The 22,949-nt window shown below is 37.9% G+C and overlaps 1 protein-coding gene across 3 annotated transcripts in view; it reads left to right on the forward strand.

Moving 5' to 3' along the window:
* CDK13 (cyclin dependent kinase 13) overlaps positions 1-22,949 on the forward strand; it is a 123,328-nt gene that overhangs the window by 94,697 nt on the left and 5,682 nt on the right. For all 3 annotated transcript variants that reach the window (XM_045864926.3, XM_045864927.3, XM_045864928.3), the window contains exons 8-12: positions 5,045-5,146; positions 5,243-5,320; positions 14,720-14,836; positions 15,408-15,539; positions 22,167-22,372. In XM_045864926.3, the coding sequence (XP_045720882.1) occupies positions 5,045-5,146; positions 5,243-5,320; positions 14,720-14,836; positions 15,408-15,539; positions 22,167-22,372 (635 nt within the window). The remainder of the gene's footprint in view (positions 1-5,044; positions 5,147-5,242; positions 5,321-14,719; positions 14,837-15,407; positions 15,540-22,166; positions 22,373-22,949) is intronic.

Here is a 22,949-nt window from a genome sequence, read left to right on the forward strand (position 1 = left end):
AGAATTCATCAGTGAAGTTGTCTGGTCCTGGACTTTGGTTTGTTGGGAGGTTTTTGATTACTGATTCAGTCTCCTTACTAGTCATTGGTCTGTTCAGATTTTATTTTTCTTCATGATCCAGTCTTGGAAGATTATATGTTTCGAGGAATTTTTATTTGAGCCTTTTATCTTTTTTTCTTGTTGAGTCTAGTTAAAAAGGTTTGTCAGTTTTGTTTGTTTTTCATAGAACCAGCTCATGGTGTCATTGATCTTTTCTGTTGTCTTACTGGTCTCTAATTCATTTATTTCTGCTCTGATCTTTGTTATTTCCTTCCTTCTACTCCCTTTGGGTTTTGCTTGTTCTTCTTTTTCTAGTTCCTTTAGGTGTAAAGTTAGATTGTTTATTTGAGATTTTGCTTTTTTGAAGTAGGCCTCTATCGCTTTGAACTTCCCTCTTAGAACTGCTTTTGCTGCATCCCATTGATTTTGGTAAGTTGCATTTTCCATTTTCATTTGTTTTGAGGTATTTACTTATTTCTCCTTTGATTTCCTCATTGACCCATTGGTTGTTTAGTAGCATATTGTTTAACCTCCACATATTTGTGATTTTTTCCCAGTTTTTTTCCATTCATTTCTAGTTTCATACCATTGTGAATGAAAAAGATGCTAATGTGATTTCAGGCTTCTCAAATTTATTGAGACTTGTTTTGTGGCCTTACATGATTTTTCTTGGAGGATGTTCATATGCACTTCAGAAGTATGCATATTCTGCTGCTTTTAAATGGAGTGTTCTGTATATATCTTTATAAACCATCTGGTCTAATTGGTTGTTTAAAGCTAATGTTGCCTTATTGATTTTTTTGTCCACATGATCTGTCCATTGGTGTAAGTGGGGTATTAAGTCCCCTGTATTATTGTCCATTTCTCCCATTAGGTCTGTTAATATTTACATTATCTAAGTGCTCCTGTCTTGAGTGCTCCTATCTTGTTGGATTGACCCCTTTATCATTATGTAACGGTCTTCTTTGTCTCTCTCTCTCTCTCTTTTTTTAAGATTTTATTTATTTGAGAGAGAGGAAATGCACGCATGAATGTTGGAGGCGGGGGAGAAGCAGACTTCCTGCTGAGTAGGGAGCCTGATGTAGGGCTCAATCCCAGGACCCTGGGATCATGACCTGAGCCAAAGGCAGATGCTTAACTGACTGAGCCACCAAGGCATCCCTCTTCTTTATCTCTTTTTACAGTCTTGGTTTTAAAATCTATTTTGTCTATAAAGCTACCCCTGCTTTCTTTTGGTTTCCATTTGTGTGAAATATCTTTTTCCATCTCTTTCAGGCTGGGTGTGTTCTTACATCTGAAGCAAGTCTCTTGTAGGTTGCAGATAGATGGGTCTCGTTTGTTTTTTGTTTGTTTGTTTGTTTTATTCATTCAGCCACTCTGTGTCTTTTGGTTGGAGAATTTAGTCCACTTACATTGAAGTAATTATTGACAGGTCTGTACTTATTGCCATTTTGTTCATTGTTTCTGGCTGTTTTGTAATTCCTTCCTTCCCTTCTTGCTCTCTTCCTTCATGGTTTGATGGTTTTCTTTAGTGTTATGCTTAGATTGCTCTCTTACTTTGTGTATCTCCTATAGATGTTTGCTTTGTGGTTACCATGAGGCTCACACGTAACAGCCTATATATATAACAGTCTATTTTAAGTTGATAGCAGTTTTTTTTTCTTTTTTTAAAGATTTTATTTATTTATTTGAGAGAGAGAATGAGATAGAGAGAGGGAGAGCATGAGAGGGGGGAGCGTCAGAGGGAGAAGCAGACTCCCTGCCGAGCAGGGAGCTCGATGCGGGACTCGATGCCGGGACTCCAGGATCATGACCTGAGCTGAAGGCAGTCGCTTAACCAACTGAGCCACCCAGGCGCCCAGTTGATAGCAGTTTAAGGGGTTTTTTGTTTGTTTGTTTGTTTTAAGATTTATTTATTTTGGAGAGAGCACGCATTCGAGCAGGGGGAGGGACAGAGGGAGAGAGAATCTCAAGCAGACTCTGTGCTGAGTGTGGAGCCCGATGCAGGGCCCATCCCAGGACCCTGAGATCATGACCTGAGCTGAAACCAAAGAGTGGGACGCTCAACTGACTGAGCCACCCAGGCGCCCTGATAACAACTTAAGTTTGAATGCATTCTAGAACTCTACATTTTTACTACCCCCGCATTTTATGTTTTTGATGTCACATTTTACATCTTTTTCCTTTGTATATCCCTTAACTGATTATTGTAATTACAGTTCTTTTTACTAATTATGTCTTTTAACCTTTATAGTAGTTTTCTGTGATTTTAATCCACTGCCTTTACTCTGTCTTTACCAGTGAGATTTATACTTGCATGTTTTCTTGTTACTAGTGTACTTTCTTTCCTTGCAGCTTAAAGAATTCCCTTTAACATTTCTTGTAAAGCTGATTTAGATGATGAACTTCTTTAGCTTTTACTTGTCTGAGAGGAAAACTCTATCTCTCTCCTTTAATTCTGAATAATAACCTTGCCGGGTAGAGTATTTTGGGTTGTCAGTTTTTTTCCTTTCAGCACTTTGAATATATTGTGCACTTTCTTCTGGCCTGCAAAGTTTCTGCTGAAAGTCTTATGCAGGCCTGGGAGGGGGGGTGGGGGTGGGGGGGGTGGGGGTGGCGGGGTGTCCCTTGAATGTAAAAGTTGTTTTCCTCTTGCTTCTTTTTAGATTATCTCTTTATCTTTTACTTTTGACATTTTACTTATACCGTGTCTTGGTGTGGATCTTCTGGAGTTCATTTTTATAGGATCTTTTGGGCTTCCTGGATCTGGATGTCTGTTTCCCCACGTTAGGGAAGTTTGCAGCCACTGTTTCTTCAAATAAGTTTTCTGCCCATTTGTCTCTCTCTTCTCCTTCTGGTACCCACATAATCTGGATGTTATTCTGCTTGATGTTGTTCCATAGGCTCCTTAAGCTGTTTCACTTTAATTTTTTTTTCTTTCTGCTTCTCTGCTCGTTTGAGTTCTACTGCTCTATCTTCTAGATCACTGCTCTTCTCTCCTTCTTAATCTAGTCTTCTGTTGAATCCCTCTAGTTTAGTTTTCTTCTTCTTTTTTCAGATCAGTTACTGTCTTCTTCAGCTTTGTGACTTCTCTTTGGTACTTTCTTATATTTTCTGTTTGTTTAAAGTTTTCACTGTGTTCATTGATTTTTCTCCCAAGTTCGGTGAACATTGGTATGACCATTTTCACTCTTTCAGGTAAATTAGTTACCTCTGTTTCATTAAGTTTTTTTCTTCTGAGGTTTTATCTTCTTCTTTTGTTTGGAACATATGTTTTCTGTTTCCTCAGTTTGCTTGACTTTGTGTTATTCCTATGTTTAGGGAAAACAGCTACCTCTTCTAGTCTTGAAGGAGTAGTGGCCTTATGTAGGAGATGATCTTTATCTTTCAACCTTGCCCTAGCTCATCTGTTTCTCAGACCTTTGTGTTTGTCTAAGCAGTCTGATTTATATTTGATAGGAACCAACTATTGAGGATGTTCCAAGACCAGTCAGTGTTGCAAAGGCAGGAATCTCAGTCAGCACCTAGATTCAGGTTGATTGGAAGCCAGACCCTCAGGCAGCAGCTTTTAATGTATACAAATATATGTAGTCATATGGGACCACAATTGTAAATCCTCTGGCCTGCGGAGCAGGTGATCTGGAGATATCCCTTGGGCTATAGTTGGAAAGTCAGAGCATAAGATGAGTAAAAAGCTCCTTTCTGGGAGATACCAGTGAGCTGTAATGAGGTCATTGGAGAGCACAAGGATGGTGTCCCCTGCCCTACATTCCCTGAGAGCACCTCTGTGGACTGTAGATGTCTGGCAAACCTGCAGTCTGTCCCTTAGGCTGAAGCTGCAGGACAAGTAAATAGGCCTTCTTCCCAGAAAGACTGGGGTGTGTTTCAGTCTGTGTGGTGCCCTTGGTATGGTAACCTGCCAAGAACTGTTTGATTATTACTTTCTCCTGGGACCCAGGAATGCAGCCCCCCCGGCCACCAGAGCCAGGTGATCAGGGAGCATCTCCCAGGTGGAGTGTGTGTGACCAACAGCTTTAGGGAAGCTGCGGGAGAGTGCAGGGATGGGGTGCACCTGCCAGCTTTAGTAGGGCCACAGGAGAGTGCAGGGTTGGAGTGCCCCACCGGTGCCATCAGAGTAGGAGGAGAGCGCGCGCAACAGTGATGCCTGGCCGCGCCTTTGTCCTGGGACAGAGTCCCAACAGGCCCCTGCCCCTCTTGTGGATGGTTTAAGATCAGCAAGTGAATCTTCCTCATAACAGTCTAGTGGCTTTTCAGACGGTGGCTTTGTGCTCATCCCTGGCACAAGGGAGTCTGCATGAAAGCCTTTTTAGAGAAGTATCTCAATTCCCTACAGCCTGTTTGGTCCCCTGGATGTAAGCCCCACTGGCAAATAAAGAGGTAGCAATATGTATATATCCTCTCTTTTAGAAGGTGACAAAAGAATCATCTGATAAAGTATCATACCTATTGCCAGTGGTGCTTTGCAGAATAGACCTCAATTACTGCAGTCTACATTTATGTACTTTGTATTTGCATACTAAAGTGGGGTTGCAGTCAGTGAAATATTGTCAAAAATATGCCCAGGTGAAATTTTTTATTAGGTGATTCCAATTTGTACTATATCTTGCCACACATTGGTAATTTGCCAGATTTGGTCAAAATCAATCAACTGCCTTTAAGTCAGTTAATCCCCTTTAAAGTTATGGAAAGTAAAAACAGAACCGAACAGTTGGGACCTTTTTTTGACCAAAAGACAGTTAAAATCAGCCAACTACTTTTCATTTTTATGTATTAAGGAAATTTTCAGTTAATCACATTGCTCTCAAATGTATTTTGTGATCACGTATGTCAGATGTAATAGCATGTCTGAACTTAGTAGGCAGATGAAATTGGTTTTAGTTAGGATTGTAGGATTGCTTTGATTAGCCAAAATAGTATTTCTTAAGAGAATCTCTCTTATTCTAACAGATAATAACTCTAAAGAGTTGCTTTCTGTGTTTTTTAGTCGGCCGTATACTAACAAGGTCATCACTTTATGGTACCGTCCACCTGAACTGCTATTGGGAGAAGAAAGATATACACCTGCTATTGATGTATGGAGCTGTGGGTAAGATAGGCTTACTGACTGGTTTAATTTACTTGAAATTTTTGGTAGTGGAGTAAAATCGTATCATTTGGTAATGATGGATATTTTTTCCACTAGATGTATCCTTGGTGAACTCTTCACTAAAAAGCCTATATTTCAAGCAAATCAAGAACTTGCACAACTAGAATTAATAAGGTAAGCTCATGATTGTAATATTTGTTGGGGTGTGTAATACTTCATAGAAAATTTAAAGTCTTTCAAGTTTGTGTCTTTAGGACAACAGCATGGTTTTCTTGAAGGCTAATGATTGCTGAATGGAAGAGAAACTAGAATGTGGGTACTTTGATACTTGTTCTAGTAAAAATAAGGATCCCAAGGTCCCTAGCTCTTTTTTGCAATTAAATGAAAGGGTGGGGGACCCAAAAAATAAGACCAGGAAGAAAGAGTAAATAAGTATGAGAAAGGAGAGAATAAATGGTAGATAACTTTTTTTTAGTATGGCAGGATGGAAGAATTAATGTTTTGGGATACTGTAAAGAAATACTTTGTTTTATATACACATATGCATACATGTTTATATTTATTTATATGTGAATGTTTATACACGGAAACATGTGTATGTACCCACAGGCATCAGTCTTCATAATTTGAGGCTGTTGTAGGGCCTGGGTCATAAGGACATACGTGCTAATCACCTTTCTCTTCATGTAATATTTTAAAATAATTCTTTTATTTTTGAAGAAAGAGCTTTGGCTTTCATATATAATGTCACTTTGCAACTTCTAAGTTTTGTGTGTGTCTCAAAATATGGATGAGAACTTCTAGGAAAAAGATATTGGTATAAGGCACAGATACCAATATACTATGAACCTTCCCTTCAACAGACTTATTGGATTAATTGATGCTCTCCAGTCCCTCTGTAAGTAACAGTAGCTTGATAACATGGCAAGCCGAGTGTTCGCAGCTAGTAGGCTACTACTCTCTAGTAAGACTGTGTATTTATGCTACCAGTTGAAGTATGATGACTGTAAGAGGTAGTTGTTTCCAATTTTGTATACCAACTTTTTATTACTCTCTGTGTGTCCTTTAAATATACACAGATGGAGTGCTTTGCAAAGACCTAACAAAGTTGCTATCAAATTAACTGGGTGGGAGGCAAGTTACTTTAAGTTAGAAAGGTAAGTCATAAAAATTTAGAAGGATTTAGTATTCCGATTGCTTTAAATCCTTGATAATATGGTTTGTTCAAGAAAGCTAATGCAGAGTCCCATTCAATGAATCCTCTGTTCAAAGAGAGGCCTTGCCCTGTGTCAGAAAATTGGAGAATAAATGTACATTTTTAATTTTTCAGTTATAATAAAATGTTTAAATTATGTATCTGTGTTTCTTTATTTTTTTTCCCATGATTCCCTCTTACCCATTTTTTTCTATTAATAAGGCATTGGTCCTGATTCTTTGGATACTAGGGCTTCTATTAATGTTAACTTTATTTACTTTATACTTGATGCAAGATTTATACATTATGCAAGCATTTTTCTAAGAATTTCACGTGAATTAGCCTCTGTTAAGCTTCATACAACCTTGTGTTTTCTTTTTATAGTTAAGAAAGTGGAACCTTAGAAAGTGAAGAATTTGTCAAAATTCAAATCGAGATTTGAATTTAGACAGTTTTACCACAGTAGCTAAACTTTAACTAATTCTCTACACCATGTAGGAAATAAGACTTCCTGGAGCTTTTAGGTTAGTATGACACACACGTCAATATTTGACAAAAACATCCTGAAGAATTTCTATAGGATACTAATCCAAAAATTCTAAAGGAAAGATTAGCCAGTCATATCTAGCTTTTCCTTAAAAATCAACTTGCTGAGTCAAGTAGGAGTCATCCAAAGAATACAAGAATGTTTCAGTTTTAGGACATCTATTATTATAATTCATCACTTTAATAGAAGTAAAGTAATACGTTTTTCTTGGTAGGTGTTGGATAAGCATTTGCTAGAATACAAAGTGTAAAAGTGTATTTCTTTAATATGATGAAGATATGTATTGAAGACTAATAGCCAGAATAATATTTAGTTTTGAAATACTAGAAGATGTAAGACAAGAATGTTAAGAAGTATCTTCTAGTATCATTATTTTAAGAGTGTTTTAGAAGTACTAACCAGTTAACTGGTAAGTGACCCAGTAAGAGGTGTAAAGAGTGGCAGGATGAAGGCAGTATTGTCATAATTTGTACATGAGAGCATTGCACATAGGCAGCATGCAAGGGAATTACCTGAAACACCTTAAGTAAAAGAGTCTGATCAAATGACAAGTGTTGAGAGAATGTGTGTGTGTGTACATTTGTGTGTATACATATATGCACACAATATCCTAATATAACATACAAATACATATATACTAAAAGCAATACCTTCTTAAAAATATGTACCAATAATAACCAGTTAAAAATGTACATGAGGGAAAAGATGCCTTTTAACAAAAGCACCACCATATATACTCCAGGTATATTGAAAACTACAATGTCTCGCTGAAAATTGTAAAGCAGATTTAAAATAACTATCGGGAACGGCATATCTCATTTTTGGTTGGAAGCCTTAACTTTTTTGAAGGTGGCAGTTCAACCTGTATTAATGATTATAGTCCTAATGCGAATTTCAAAAGACATTCTCCCTCCAGATAAACATTAAAATAACTAGAAAAATTCTTAAGAAGAAGGAAAATTTGGCATATCCTATGTTAAAATTATAGCAACTGAAACCATTTTAGCACAAGATACGTAGGTGAATTGGTGGAATTATATGGGAAGTCCAGAAATAAAGCAAGTTTATATGGACCTCCGAATGTAACACAGAAGTCATTTCAAGTCAGGGGGGATTAATTGAACAAGTATCCGTTAGTTTCTGGTTGTGTGCCAGTTCCAAGGCACTGAGGATACAGTGAAGGGTGAGGGTTGTATCCTCCGTGCCTAGTAAGTAGCGAACAACTTTTTCTAGTTTCTAATTGGGAGAGACAAAACGAATTAATGTATCAGGTGGTGATAAGAGCAAGAGGATAGAAAATGATAGGAGGCAGTGTTATAGAGAGTCCAGGAAAGTTTCCCCAGAAGGTATCATTTGAGCAGGGATCTGAATGAAGTGAAGTACAAAGTAATAAAGATCCTGAGGCATGAGTATACTCAGATTATTTTATGAACATGTTAAGTTGGTTAGAACCATATAGGGGGAAAAAAGAAAGCTCAATCCATCCACTTGGTGACATACTCGATAGATATTGAAAAGGAAATGGTAGATCTGGAGATGTTGACATAGAAAAGCAACATCAGGGGGCTCCTGGGTGGCTCAGTCGTTAAGCATCTGCCTTCAGCTCAGGTCATGATCCCAGGGTCCTGGGATCCAGCCTGAGCCCCGCATCGGGCTCCCTGCTCAGCGGGAAGCCTGCTTCTCCCCCTCCCACTCCCCCTGCTTGTGTTCCCTCTCTCGCTGTGTCTCTCTGTCAAATAAAGAAAAGAAAGAAAGAAAATCAACATCGTTTCATGATGAGCCGTTTAATAGAAGGCTGTGTTTGGTTTTATCCCATTTCGGTAAAACAAACACATCAAAAGAGTCTGGAATTGTTATGTGAGCATGGATTTGTGAGAGGGCTGTGAAGAGGGCTATTTCACAGTCCAGTTTATATATTTCAGAATGTTTTTGTTTTGTTGGTAAAATACCAAATATTTATAATACTATGAAAAGGTGCCACACTTTTGATTCTGTGGCATTAAGTATTTTTAAAACATGAAGGAAAAAAGTAAGTTTCTGACAAAAGAAAACAGCTGTCTCCCTGATAGGAAGGAGGCAGCAGAGTGTATTCATTGAAAGGGTGGGCTTTGGAATCTTGCAGCCCTGGGTTGTCATGCCAGTTCAGCTACTTCCTGCCCTTGGGACTTAGGGTAAGTTCCACAACACTCTCAGTTTGTTTCTTCACGAGTAAAACAGGACTAATCATATGCTTAGGGTTACAAGAGTTAAATAAATGTAAGTTTCCTACATACTTCTTCCCCTCACTCCACTTGCAGTAATGCTGGAATTTATCCCCAATCTAAAGTCCCAGGAATGATGAGTTCTAGTCTGCATTGTACAAAACTATGTATGAACTAATAAAAGGTGGGAATGCTTATCAGAATCTGTCTTAAAAAGTTTCACACAGTTGTGGTCAAGTTATTTGTACTTAGCCTTGTTCCAGAAACTATTTTAGGCAAATTACTGGTTTTTTGATAGAAATAGCATGGGTTTAAAAGTGATGGCAAAAGAAAGTGAAAAACAGGTGATGACAGAATGGGATGAATGAGGGCAAAAAAATGTTTTTAATATAAGGGTCACACTTTTAACCCTAAGCCTTCTAGCAGCCGGAAAGAACCTTTATATCACACAGTGTACATTGCTTATGAAATAAAAAACCACTTAACAGTCATGGAAAAAATGAGAAGGAGACTGGAATGAAAAGAACTCTGCTTCTGTCCAACCTCCACCCCCTCCCCCACCCATAAAGCTTGAGGCCTAGATGATCACACAGGTGAGATTTTTAGAACTTTAAAGGCTTAGACTTCGACTGTTCTAGAATATAGGTAAAGAAGGGAAGCTCCCAGTTTTTAAATAATGAAGCATGTATATCTTCATAGATCAGTAGCATAAAAAAATCCTATGAGTTGCTTTTTGCTGTAAGAATTTCTCTACACCCTTAAAAATTATGAAAGATCCCAGGAGCTTTGTTTATGCTAGTTGTATCTATTGATATTTATCGTACTAGAAATTAAAACTGAGAAAGAAAATAACTATTTTAAAACAATATGTTAACATTGTTTAATTATAAAACGTCTGTATTTTCCAAACTGAAATAAATGTCGGTGAAATGAGTAGCACTGTTTTGCATTTTTACATATCTTTTAATGTCTGGCTTAATAAAGTAACATCTGGATTCTCCTCCCTGTGATACGCTGTTTTCAGTAGTCTTTCAGATAATTGTGCATATTCTTCTTTGAAACTACACTAAATAAGTGGTAATTTTTTATGGGTTAGTTGTAATGTACAGTCTGAAAACATGGAGATATTTTGTATTCTAATATATTAAAATCTGTTAGTCTATCCTGCACTCTGGATCTGTGATAATTTTATAACATGGCTAATATGGAAAATAGTGGATCACCTATTTTAGCAGGTCTTCTAAATGTAACATTTCATTATATAATTTTGGTTATCACCACTAATCTCATCAGGAAAGTCTATAGGTATTCATTGTGAAGCTGTCAAGTCCATGGCATAGATACAAGCTTTCTAGTATTCTAATTTTCTCCTGAAAGCTCGGATTTTATAATTGAAAATAAATACCGCAATCGTCTTCCTTGAAGTAACAAGCTGACTTTGTTCACATGTGAGAAATGTCTGGCAGATACCCAAATCTGAATGACCATAGTGTGTTACTTGTTCATACAGGTAAAAATGACCGTCCATGAAAAAAACGCAGCTACTTCAGCTTGCAGCTCAAATAATTGCTCAAATGCTTCTCAGGATAACTGTCAGAATTTCTTGAGCAGCAAAAGTGCTTTATGAGTATTTTCTGTTTCATCACTGAGAATATAAAGAAGATACACACTCTTCTAAATAGTGTTAGGGTTTAATAACATTAACGATTTTTACTGTTTCAACAAGTACATTCTTAAGTGAAATGGCTAGTGTGTCTCTCCCCTGCCCCCCCACCCCCACCCCGGGAGATGGTATAGTAGTGAAGAGTATTTACTGCTGACAGTTTGGTGCCACTGCCCTGAATCATACTAAGGTGCTGGGCATTCTCCTCACTATGGGTTTTGTACCATGAGTGCAAAATCAACACATTGAAAAAGGCAAATAATGTCTTAGTTACACCTTTCATCTGCCAGACCCCTGAAGAGTCTGTGAACCCCACTTCTGAGAACTGCTCCTGTATACCAATCTCACATAGGAATATTGATGCACAACATCTAAATGAACAAGTAGAATACAGCATTACACTAAAATGATAATACTTTACTAAGGCCAGGAAGTATTCCTCTATTGAATGTAAGCGTGAGTATTAGGAAAGCTCTTAATATGATTCATGACATTAGTTACTCAGGGGGAAAAATGCAGATGATGATTATAATAGTTTCTAAAAATAAAACTAACAAAACTAAAGTATCCTTTAAAAAATTTAAAAGCCATAGGGTGCCTGGGTGGCTCAGTTGGTTAAGCGACTGCCTTCGGCTCAGGTCATGATTCTGGAGTCCCGGGATCGAGTTCCACATCTGGCTCCCTGCTCAGCAGGGAGTCTGCTTCTCCCTCTGACCCTCCCCCCTCTCATGTGCTCTCTTTCTCTCGTTCTCTCTCTCTCAAATAAATAAATAAAATCTTAAAAAAAAAAATTTAAAAGCCACAAAAATAAAGCCCATAGTAAAAAGGAATAAATTAATTCTTAACAGGATATGTGTGTGAGTTTGTGTCTGTGTCTGTGATTATTATGTGTTGTTCTCAAACCAAAAATCATCATCCTTCCCAGTTGTAAACAATGAAAGTACTCCCATTAAAGTCAGAAACGAAATAAAACTACCCAGTATTGTGTGGCATCATTATCATTGTAATAATGTTTAGAAATTGCCACATACCATATCATGATAAAGAGGTGTGCATGTTTGGAAAAAATAGAGAAGAATTCTGATTATAGGTGATAAGATTATAAACCTGGAAAGCCTCAAAGAAAGAACCATTAAAACTATGGTAGGAGCCATAGGATCTCAGATGGCTATCTAAAACTTTGGATGTCATATGTAAAATGTTTTCTTCCCTATTTACTGCTTAGGCAATACAATAGGGATAAGAATACATTCAAAAAAGCAAAAAATAAAACTGATAAAAAGCAATATATAAGATCCAGTTGAAGAAACGTAAATACAAAACTGAAGGAAATATAAAAATTGGATATTTCTGGGATAGAAGTATTAAGCCTTCTGAAGATAACAATCCCTTCTAAATCTATAAATTCAGAGCAGCAGTTGAATCCAAACAGATTCTCTTACGTTTTGGAGTGTGACAGTATTGATTCTGCAATTCATCCTAGGAAAATTCTGAGGAGAATAATTAGAGGAATGGCTAGATAGAAGGCTTTGTCCTGTTGGCCTTGTAAAAAGGAAAAAGCAAAAGCTACCATACGGTATTGATACCAAAGTACATAGATCAGAATTGATTCATTCCCGAAATAGGCGTCAGATATTTGGGGATTTAGTATATGATGCATTTCAAGACCTCTTCGGTAAGTGATTTTGAGATAACTGGCTGGCCATCAGGCTAGTTTTTGCTAACATGCAGTTACCATCCATTGCTGTCCTGTCTGCTTCCCTAGTTTCTGGGAACTTTCCCTGCCTCCGTAGGTCTGTTCCATCATGTGTGTTGCTACCAGCTAGATAACTGTTAGTCAACTATCTTCCCACAACACATAGAGTAGAATAATTGAAACTTTACCTAAGAGGTAATGAAACTTACTTTTATTGAAGGGCTACTGAACGGGCCAGATGCCAGCTCATTTAATCTCACAGCTCTGAAGTAAAATGAATCTCTCTTTTACAAAAGAAGAAACAGATTCTTCAGCAATGCAGTTTGACCAGTGTCACAGACAGGATTCAGTTTTAAAGTTTGTTTTCAAAGTTTGTCTTCATTATAGTTAGGCAGGTTGCCTTTTAAAACATTGTGTGGCTCCTCTCTGTGCTCTTAGCTAACCCTCTCTGAGCCCTAAATTCCACCTGTTTCCTTCGTCTTCCTCCCACATGTCTGTACTTGACTGCTTCCATGTCTCTGTCTATGCACTTCTCTTTGCCAGTAACATTTCTCTTACTTCCTTCTCACCTGTCTGTTGTTTACTTATCCTTGGAGCTGTAGCCAAAATTCTGCACCTCTTCCATAACATGGAACATGTTCTTGTATCTCTGCAGTTGAAAGTATTCTTCATTTTAAAAAGTTTCAATATATTTCATGCTTCTGTAATAACACATCAGTCTGCCTGGGATTATCTATATATATATACTTGGAGAAGTACACAAAAGTGAGAGACACGGTTCCTAAACTATCAATTTAGTAAGCGAAACAGGCAGGTAAACCAAGATACAAAGCAGCATGAAATATGAAAAAGTGTCAAAAGAAGCAAATAGAATGCAGAGTGACCCTTCTGAGTGGCCATGGGGATACAGAAGACTGCACTGAATAGATTACTTTTGATCTGCATCTTGAGAAATGAAAAAGATTCTCCACTAGTTAGAATCTAGGGAGAGAGAATATGATCACAGACATGGAAGGGTGTGGTTGGTCCGTGGGGAGAGATGAACTGGGGAATGAGACTAGGAAGGCAGTTTGAGACCAGATCGTAGAACCGTCCTCCCAGGGTCAGCCTTGTTTCCTTGAGGAGATTGTAAAAATCCAGTTGTGAGGAAGAAGAGACGGGCCGTGTACAAAGAATAGGCTCTTACTACCTTTTTAGAAGCTTGTGTTTCCAAAAATCCTAAACTATATTGAAACCAAAAAAGGACATTTCAGTGACATAGCTTAAAAAACATGAGCAGTTATCTTACGTAAATATATGTGTTTCTGAGATAGTGTTCTACAGTTCAGCTAAAGGATGTCTGACAACGTTAGTCATCACTTGTTTATACACATTGGTGCATGCATTTATATTTATTACATACAGAACATTTTTATTTTTAGTCAGTGATGCATGGACATTTCCTCTTCGCATATGAAGATCAGCTGAGGATTTTATGTTCAATGTACATTTATTTTTGAGATTCAGTATGCGTGCATTAAGCATATTTAACAAATTTTTCATCTGTGTATTGCCAAGTGAGTTTTTAAATGTTTACCGGCTGGAGTTGCCTCTGTTATAGCCTTTCTTCTACAAATTACGGTAACAAGGACTTCCTGGTTAGTACAGAAATAGGGTTTTCAAGCTACAGATAAGCAGAGAGTAAAGCAATTAAAATTTCTCCATACCTTGAAATCAGTGGCACTACTTAAGCTGAAGAACTTCTATGTTTCAAGAACGTTGCTTTGAGGGTCCTCCTGTTGATCGAATGGAGCAGCAGACATGACAGTATAGTTCCCTTCCTGGGTGTAGGGAATTCGTTTACGCTCTTCTCACAAACTTCATCTTATTCATGAGAAGTAATGACAGGTACCTATAAGACCAGAGAAAGACACAAACCTAAACTCTGGTTCCTTAATTTATTGGCATAAAATTTTTTATCTTGATTCAAGATATGGTCAGCATATTTGGAGGGTTCCCTGTGTTTTAAGACTTTATTTTGCAAATATGAAGGTTTTCTTTTTAGGAATTGGAATGTTTGGAGTGTTAGAAATATCCACTGAAAATAAATTGATTTCTTAAAACAAGTAATTAAGTTGGGATGCTAAAATATTTAATGAAATTTCTTACATACTGTATCAAGACTCCAACTTTTTGTGTTGAAGAATGAGGTGATGTTTTATATAGCAGTTGTCTGAATGATTTTTTTCTGTAGAGTTTATATTGATGTACCTCTTTTTGTGTGTTGTTTAGCCGTATATGTGGGAGTCCATGTCCTGCAGTGTGGCCCGATGTAATCAAACTACCATATTTCAACACCATGAAACCAAAGAAGCAATATCGTCGAAAGTTAAGAGAAGAATTTGTTTTGTAAGAAGGGGATGCTTAAGTGTCCATATCGCATTGAATTTTTTTCCTTTTTTTTTAGTTATTTCTTGAGAATTCTAAATGTCACTCTGTCCTCTGTTGACCCAAGGTAGACCTATCACAATTCTTCTGTGTCCTTTAATTTTGAGTTTCCCTTTGCTACATGCAAATTACCATCTCACTGTGATTATGGTGTCGGTGATTTAGGGTTGTGTGTTTCATTTGGAGCTTACATGACAGAACTTGAATGCCATTTAAAATTTTAATGAAGCAACTTTCATGTTATTTGAGCTCAGGTTTTTATTTTGTTACAGGAAGCTATTCTATTCAGCTCTTAATTTATGTTATAGTTGCAAATGTCCAACAGAGTAATAAAATATACCATTGTTGGCCAAGTTTCAAATTATTTAGAATAATAGCTCAAAATTATGTAAAAATGACTGTTTCTTCAAAGGAAAAATTGGAATTTATTGGAATAAAGTAGAGCAAACATGTTATAAAATGTTAGGAGCTTAAAGAAGCATTAAGCATTTGTCAAAGACCACGTATGACTTTTGTCATTCTCTCATGCCAGTATCCCTGCAGCCGCGCTAGACTTATTTGATTACATGCTCGCCTTGGACCCTAGTAAGCGCTGCACTGCAGAACAGGCTCTCCAGTGCGAGTTCCTCCGGGACGTGGAACCCTCAAAAATGCCTCCACCAGAGTAAGTGGCTTTTTATTATGTTAGATTCCATCTGGACAGTTTTAATAGCATCTCTATAAAATGAGCAGAGGCTCTTCCATGATTAGTTAAGTCAAAAGAAATAGTATAAATCTAAAGAAATTGAACAGTAGTAATACACATAATTTGCACATCTAGAATGCAGAACCTTGCTTCATGTTCAGCTACCCATAGGATTAGCAAAAGCAGCCTTCCTCTTTCTAATTTTATTAATAGATTTCAACTCGAAGAAAACACTCTCGCTGCTAATTATCATTCTAGTACTCCTTCTACCAAGCCTACTGTTTATACTGCTACTAGTTGCTATAGGTAAAAATTTGAGTGAGTGCTGTGCTAAGCATTTTTCATGTGTCACATTCTATCAGGTGGGTATTATTATTGTCACTGTTCTACAGAGGAGGAAGCAGGCTCAAAGAGGTTAAGAAACTTGCCCAAGAATACAAATCTAGTGAGGGGTGGAGCCAGCAAGTTAGTTCAGTAAGAAAGAGCAATTCTCAAATACTCCTTGGCAGACTAGCCAATAGAAAGTCCTTATCATTGGATAAAAGAGCATTAGTAACAAAAGCCAGTGTAGAATGAGTTTATTGTATGATTCAGAGAAAATGTATAGAGTTTGGGAGTCAGACTAGCTGGGTTCTTGAACCTTCATTCCCTTGTGGCTCCTATAATATCTCTAGGATTGATTTGGGGGAAAGGGAGGGATCAAAGCAGTCCATTTGGTTCTTTTTGATAGGATCTAGAAACTTTGTAGGGATTTCCTTAGTAACTTAAAAATTTTTGATGAGCATCATAAAAGCAAGCCTATTTCTATAATAAAATGTCTCCATGTAATAAAATTAGCATATTGTGAATGAACAGACATGGGCTTTGGAGTTCAAATCCTGGCTCTTCCACTTATCACTTAGGGCTTATTCTATTTCTGAGACCTTCATATTCAGCTTTATTAAGTTTTTCTTGAACTATATATGAATTGCCATTATGAGATGGTTTGAAAGACAAAAAGGATCTGTCATTTGATATGTTGAAAGATCTGAATCATTCACTGTTGAATTGTTTCATGGTGGGTTTTTGTTTTTGTTTTTGTTTTTGTTTTGCTTATTGGCAGTCTTGAAACTTTGACTCTAGTACCCCTTCAGAGAATTCTTTTCAACTTTTGATTTGGAAACATTTCACCTCGACAGAAAAATAGGAAGAATAGTACAATGAGCATTCGTATATCCTTCACCTAGATTCAATAGTTATTAACATCTGCTTTGTCACTATATATATAAGCTTTTCTCCCCTGAACTGTTTGAATATTATATTGTGGGAGTAACACAACACTTACAAGTAATTTATCATGTATCTGTAAGAACTGGGACTTTATAACTACAGTACCATTATAAAGCATAAGAAATTGAACATTGCAATATCTAGTAGACAGTCCATATTCAAATTTCTCCAGTTGTCCCAGTAATTTCCTTTATAGTCTGGTTTTTTGTTTGTTTGTTTGTTTTGTCTTGGATGAAGAATTCATTCAAAGCTCACATGTTTCATTTAGTTGCAATGTCTCTTCAGTCTTTAATTCCTCTTTGGGTAGGGCTTTTATGACATTGACATTTTTGAAGGGTTCAAGCTAGCTATTTTGTAAAACTTTCTACAGTCTAGCTTTAATTGCTTTCTTGTGATCAGAATTAGAATAACATTTGTGTGTGTGTGTGCGTGTGTGTGTGTGTCGAGAATATTACTTAGGTAGTGAGGTGTGCTTCCTGCTTCATCCTATCAGGAGGAATATAAGGTCATTTTTCTCCCATTATTGGTAATACTAAGTTAATCTCTTGATTTAAATGGTCCCCATGAAGGAATTCTGGTGAAAGCTGTATCGAGCACATTTTTCATTGACATCTAAACTTTTTTAAAATCAAGCGTTGCAATAGTTGCAAAAGATGTAAATTTCGGTGTATGGTAAGTGTCGACACTTTTAAGTGGGGCAGTTACATCACTCTTGTAAATGTTTCAGTGAGATCAGAATATCTTAGCATTTTGATATTCACCAAGAGTCACTTAGAAAAGACAAAGCTTTTTTTCTTGTTGGTCAAGTGGTCTTTGCAAGTATTACTAGTATGTATTTAAGTTTAAAAAAGGGAAGAAAATCGTTGAATCACTATGTCGTACCCCAGAAACTAATATAATATTATATGTCAACTATGCTTCAATTAAAATTTTTTTATAAAAGGAAAGAAAGGGGGCACCTGGGTGGCTCAGTCGTTAAGCATCTGCCTTCGGCTCAGGTCATGAATCCCAGGGTCCTGGGATCAAGCCCCGCATCGGGCTCCCTGCTCAGCGGGAAAGCCTGCTTCTCCCTCTCCCACTCCCCCTGCTTGTGTTCCCTCTCTCGCTGTGTCTTTCTCTGTCAGATAAATAAATAAAATCGTTTAAAAAAAGGAAAGAAATGGGTGCCTGGGTGGCTCAGTCAGGTAAGTGTCCAACTTTTGATCTTAGCTCAGCTCAGGTCTTGATCTCTGGGTCATGAATTCAAGCCCTGTGTTAGGCTCCATGCTGGGTGTGGAGCCTGCTTAAAAAAAAAAAAAGTATACACACACACACACACATATATGTAAATTTGGTTGGAAATGCAACCTAACGAAATAGGTTGTTTTTTTTCCCCCCTAGGTAATCTTGATATCTATCAGTTAATACTCCTTATTCTAGAATGAGAAAGTCCCACATTAATTGTAATTTTATTTTTTATTTTTATAAGTACCCTTGTAAATAAGCCTTTGCGAATGGATAGACTTTTGTCATAGTTTTATCTCTAAGTTCTTTGCCTCCTTCCACATTATGTGCAAAAATCACATGATGATTTGTCATCAGAAATTAGTATGACCTTTCAGATGTCAACTTTAAGATTCTTTCTCTTTTAATTTTCTTTTTTTTTTTTTTTTAAGATTTTATTTATTTATTTGAGAGAGAGAGAGCACAAGAGGGGGGAGCGGGAGAGGGAGAAGCAGACTCCCTGCTGAGCAGGGAGCCCGATGCGGGACTCGATCCCGGGACTCCAGGATCATGACCTGAGCCGAAGGCAGTTGCTTAACCAACTGAGCCACCCAGGCGCCCTCTTTTAATTTTCTTGATAGTAAAGAATTGGAAACCATGTAACTTGAAAAGATTTTTTTATCCAGTAATTAATCATTTATTTTTTCAAAATTTGAGAAAAAAATCCAAAGAAGCTTTAAATACTTAGTAAATGACTTCTTGTTTTTGTTTTGTTTTTTTGTTTTGTTTTGTTTTTTTAGAGGAGGGCGCACGAACCAGGGGCAGGGGGTTGGGGAGAGGAAGAGGGAGAGAGAGATTTTTTTTTTTTAAGATTTTTATTTACTTGAGAGAGAGAGATCCCAGGACCCCGGGATCATGACCTGAGCCGAAGACAGCTGTTTAACTGACTGAGCCACCCAGGCATCCTGGAAAGAGAGAACGTTAAGCAGGCTCCACACCCAGCACAGTGCCCGACAAGAGGCTCGATCTCACAACCCTGAGATCATGACCTGAGCCTAAACCCAAGTGTCGGTCGCCTAACCAACTGAGCCATCCAGGTGCCCCTAAATGACTTTTTATACTTAGTACTTTTTCTTTTGTTAGTACTTGTTTCATCCAGTATACTAAGAAAAGTTTTGGAAGTCAACATGTAATGTCAGTGCAACTTTGCCAATCCATATGTTAGATCGTTTTTCTTATTACATGTTTTGGCACTGAAGATATAGCCCATTTAATGAATGGGAAAAGTCTGCCACGTAACCCAATTGGAAACTGTGTCCATATTGTCAAACACATCACCTAAATTCACTTAATTTTTATCAGAACACACCTGACTGCATTTCTCCATTAAAAATAGGGACGTTAATACACATTTTGGTGAACAGGCTGTAATCCAGTAATAAATTAGGGATACATCACTAAAGCAGTCAGGTTGAAATTATAATGCTATTGATTTAATATATAAATTAAAAATTATATAAACGACATCTCATTATTTTGTAATATGTAATGGGTAGTTAAAATGATAAATTATGAGGCGAGGACTGTGAAGAAAAGCATTGGTATGGGATTCCTTTGGGAAATATGTGTATGTATTAAACTCTTGTGATCATTTTTTTTCGGAATAATCAAATGAGAATGGGATAGTAAGACAAAAAAACCAAAGCAACTGCATCAATTGTATTAGATGTGGTGTCAAATTTTTCTCGTGTGTTTAATGAAAAGAAAGCATATATTGCTAAAAAGTGACTTAGAGTGACAGCTAGCCTATAATTTTATTTTTCTTAACAGCAAGTGAAAAGCACTGAAAATTTATAAGATAAAATGTGATCAACTGTAATTGGAATATTTCATGATGTGATTTGATGAAAGTAGTTTCAAACCGTCGTGTTGAATGATGATAAGTGGTATCAAACATGAATACAGTGCCTGCTCTGTGAGAGGCACTGTCCAGCGCTTACATATGTTAACATAGATTACCTCTACCTCATGAAGCAGATTGTATTGCTAATGTCATTTTTAAAGATAAGGAAACTGAGGCACAGAGGTCAAGTTACTTGCCTAACGAGACACAATAAGTGGCTGAGCCAGTATTTGAACCTGCAGAAAAGCACATAAAAATTTGGTCATCCTAGAAAACCCTGCTGGTGTATCCAGAGTCAGCAGCACTAACCTGTACATTTCAGCTATTTGTTGGGTAATGGTTATCTTTCCTAGAGATGAGTGTTGAGATAATCCATAGAGGAATCTCTTGGCTTTAAATTGTGGGAGGGAACAAAAGCCCCTGGTAGTGGGTTTCTTTGCCTGCTTTCCTCTCCCGGGGCTCTCCCGAAAGAGCATCAGGGCGGAAGAGGTGAAGTCACTCCCAGTTTCCCTACTCTGCAGTATATCTGAATTCAGAATATCCCACCAGGGGCGAAGGCCACACATCTATGATACATACACACACACACACAGAAAGGAAAGTCTTTGGCGGGTTTATGATGCCTTAAAGCTTCCCAATATCAATATTTCAAATTGTACCTTTGTTTGTTACTCCAGGAGGTTTTTACACGCTGAGGCAATGCACCATAGTAAGATGGCTGAGAGGTATGCCTTTGTTTTGTTTTTGGACCTCAGGTGCATAGACTTGGTTTAATCATAATCCTTGTGTCACTCATCATTGGTCCATGCATGGCTCTCTTTTTTTTCTTTTAGTTACTTAATTAGTTATTTTAAATGATGTTAATAAGCAGCCATGAACCTACCAAATAAAAGCTAGAACCTTGAAAATAACCTACGTTAGTCATATCATCCCCTCTCCCCACCCCCTGCCCTACGACCTATCCCCCTTGCCTCCTTCCACCTGAGGTAACCATCATCCCTGTTTTCTTTTGTATATACTTTTGTTGCCATCTATATGTACTCATAAAAAGTTATATTGAAAATTTTTAGTTGTTTTTAATTTTATAAAAGGGTGTCATGCTGTTTGTAATCTTTTGGGAATGACTTTTTTTACTTAATATTATATTGCTAAGATTCAACCATATTGTTGCATATGCCTTTACTTTATAACATGAGGTGAGACTAACTGTGAAACAGGAGGTGTGAACGAACTTGCTGTGCAGGCCATTCTCAAAGATCGATGCCAGGAAAGAGGACGTAGAGAGATGTGAATTCTTTTAAAACAGTGTCAGGTGTACCCCATTGGAAAGCCTCCCTAGAGGGAAACCTCTCCAGGTTGAAGACGGCAGATGTATGACCAGGTTGGGGCTGTGTAAGGGCATTCGTAGTTATTCTGGGCAAGTTTATTAACCTTTCCAAGCCTCAATTTTCTCATCTTTAAAATAGATATAATAGTAACTTCCCATTGGAATTTTTATGAGGATAAGAAGAAAACATTTATAAATCAAACATTTATGTCTTTCTTTAAGCAAAAGTTACTCAGCAGTGTTGTCAGCTTTATGAATCACATTAAGGCAGAACTGTTTCAGAATCGTGGGTAATCTTGATAGTTGCTAGTTATTCAGAACTCTGTGTTGATGGGTAGTCATGAGCCTGGATTACCTATTTTTTAAACTTCTCTGTAGCATAGTTTAATTTTAGAGCACTTGATTATGGAAGTAAATGAGAGGGTATTACAAAAGTAAGAAGCTTGTACTAGAAAGTTTTTCACAGATGTTATCTCCTAGCTTTTACTACTTTTTAATCCTGTTTCCATTTTCTGCAAGTGGCATATTTCTGGCCTTTCCCCCCATGTCCTATTCAATGTATGGTGTACTGTGAGGAGAACTGGCTTTAAGAGGTTGCACCAAGGATGATAGTAACATACTTTTATGAACTTGTGTTCTTCGTTCATAGTTTTACTAAATGATTATTTACTGATTCTTCAGAAGTCACAGAAAAATAGTCCGGCTGTAAAGGTGAAGCCCTGACGGAGGGGGGGGCGTCAAGGATGACTTTTATTGAGGAGTCACCAGCATGTGTCTGCAGTCTTCAGGAACGATGGGTGGGGGCGGGAGGGGGGGCAGCTCTGGTGCTCTGTAGTAACTGTTAGCAGTTTCGGGGTGTTGTTAAGAAGTAACATTGCACACAATTGGATACTTTGTCTTCCAGCCTTCCTTTATGGCAAGATTGTCATGAGCTATGGAGTAAAAAGCGAAGGAGGCAGAAGCAGATGGGCATGACCGATGATGTGTCCACAGTGAAAGCCCCCAGAAAGGACTTGTCTCTCGGCCTGGACGACAGCAGGACCAGCACACCGCAGGTCGTGCCGCCGGCCTCCCAGCTGAAACCTCAGGGCAACTCGAGCCTAGCTCCCGGTCAGTAGCGCTTCGTGCGCGGGTTGCTCTTCTTCCCTCGTTCCGGGCCTCACGGTGATGATCTCTTCTAGTGTTAAAGCATCTACGGCTAAAACGTTCAGGTTTATCCACCGGACTTAACATTTCCCCGTGAATTGCTTGTGCCGTTGCAAACGCCTGGCCGCGCCTGGCACCGTGTGCTTAGTGAGCGGTCAGCTCTTTCTGCTTCCTTCCTCACCTAGTGCAGGAGTTAGACAGGTACAGGAAGGCGGCCGGGACTCGTAACAGAAGCTCTTTGACACTGTTTATAATGTCCTCAGATCACTCTTAATATCCATCCCATTATATTCTAGAACCTCAAAGATTGGACTCTTCTTTTGTGCCAGATAGGACTTGAAGTAGGGTAAAGAAGGGTATGTGGGGGAAACGGAGTTCTTCCTCTGACTCTGTTCGAAGAGTCGGCGTCCTCGTGAGAATGAAACCTTTTCAGTGTTGCCGGAAATGTTATTAAACTCATTCTGTCATTTAGTTTTAAAGATCAGTAGGCTGATTAGAACAGATCTGCGGATCAGATTCAACTTTTGGTGGTTGAGTGTAA

This window comes from Mirounga angustirostris, unplaced genomic scaffold, assembly GCF_029215605.1.
Source record: "Mirounga angustirostris isolate CCGP_5_RB_7025 unplaced genomic scaffold, mMirAng1.0.hap1 SCAF_12, whole genome shotgun sequence".
Classification (NCBI taxonomy): Eukaryota; Metazoa; Chordata; class Mammalia; order Carnivora; family Phocidae; genus Mirounga; species Mirounga angustirostris.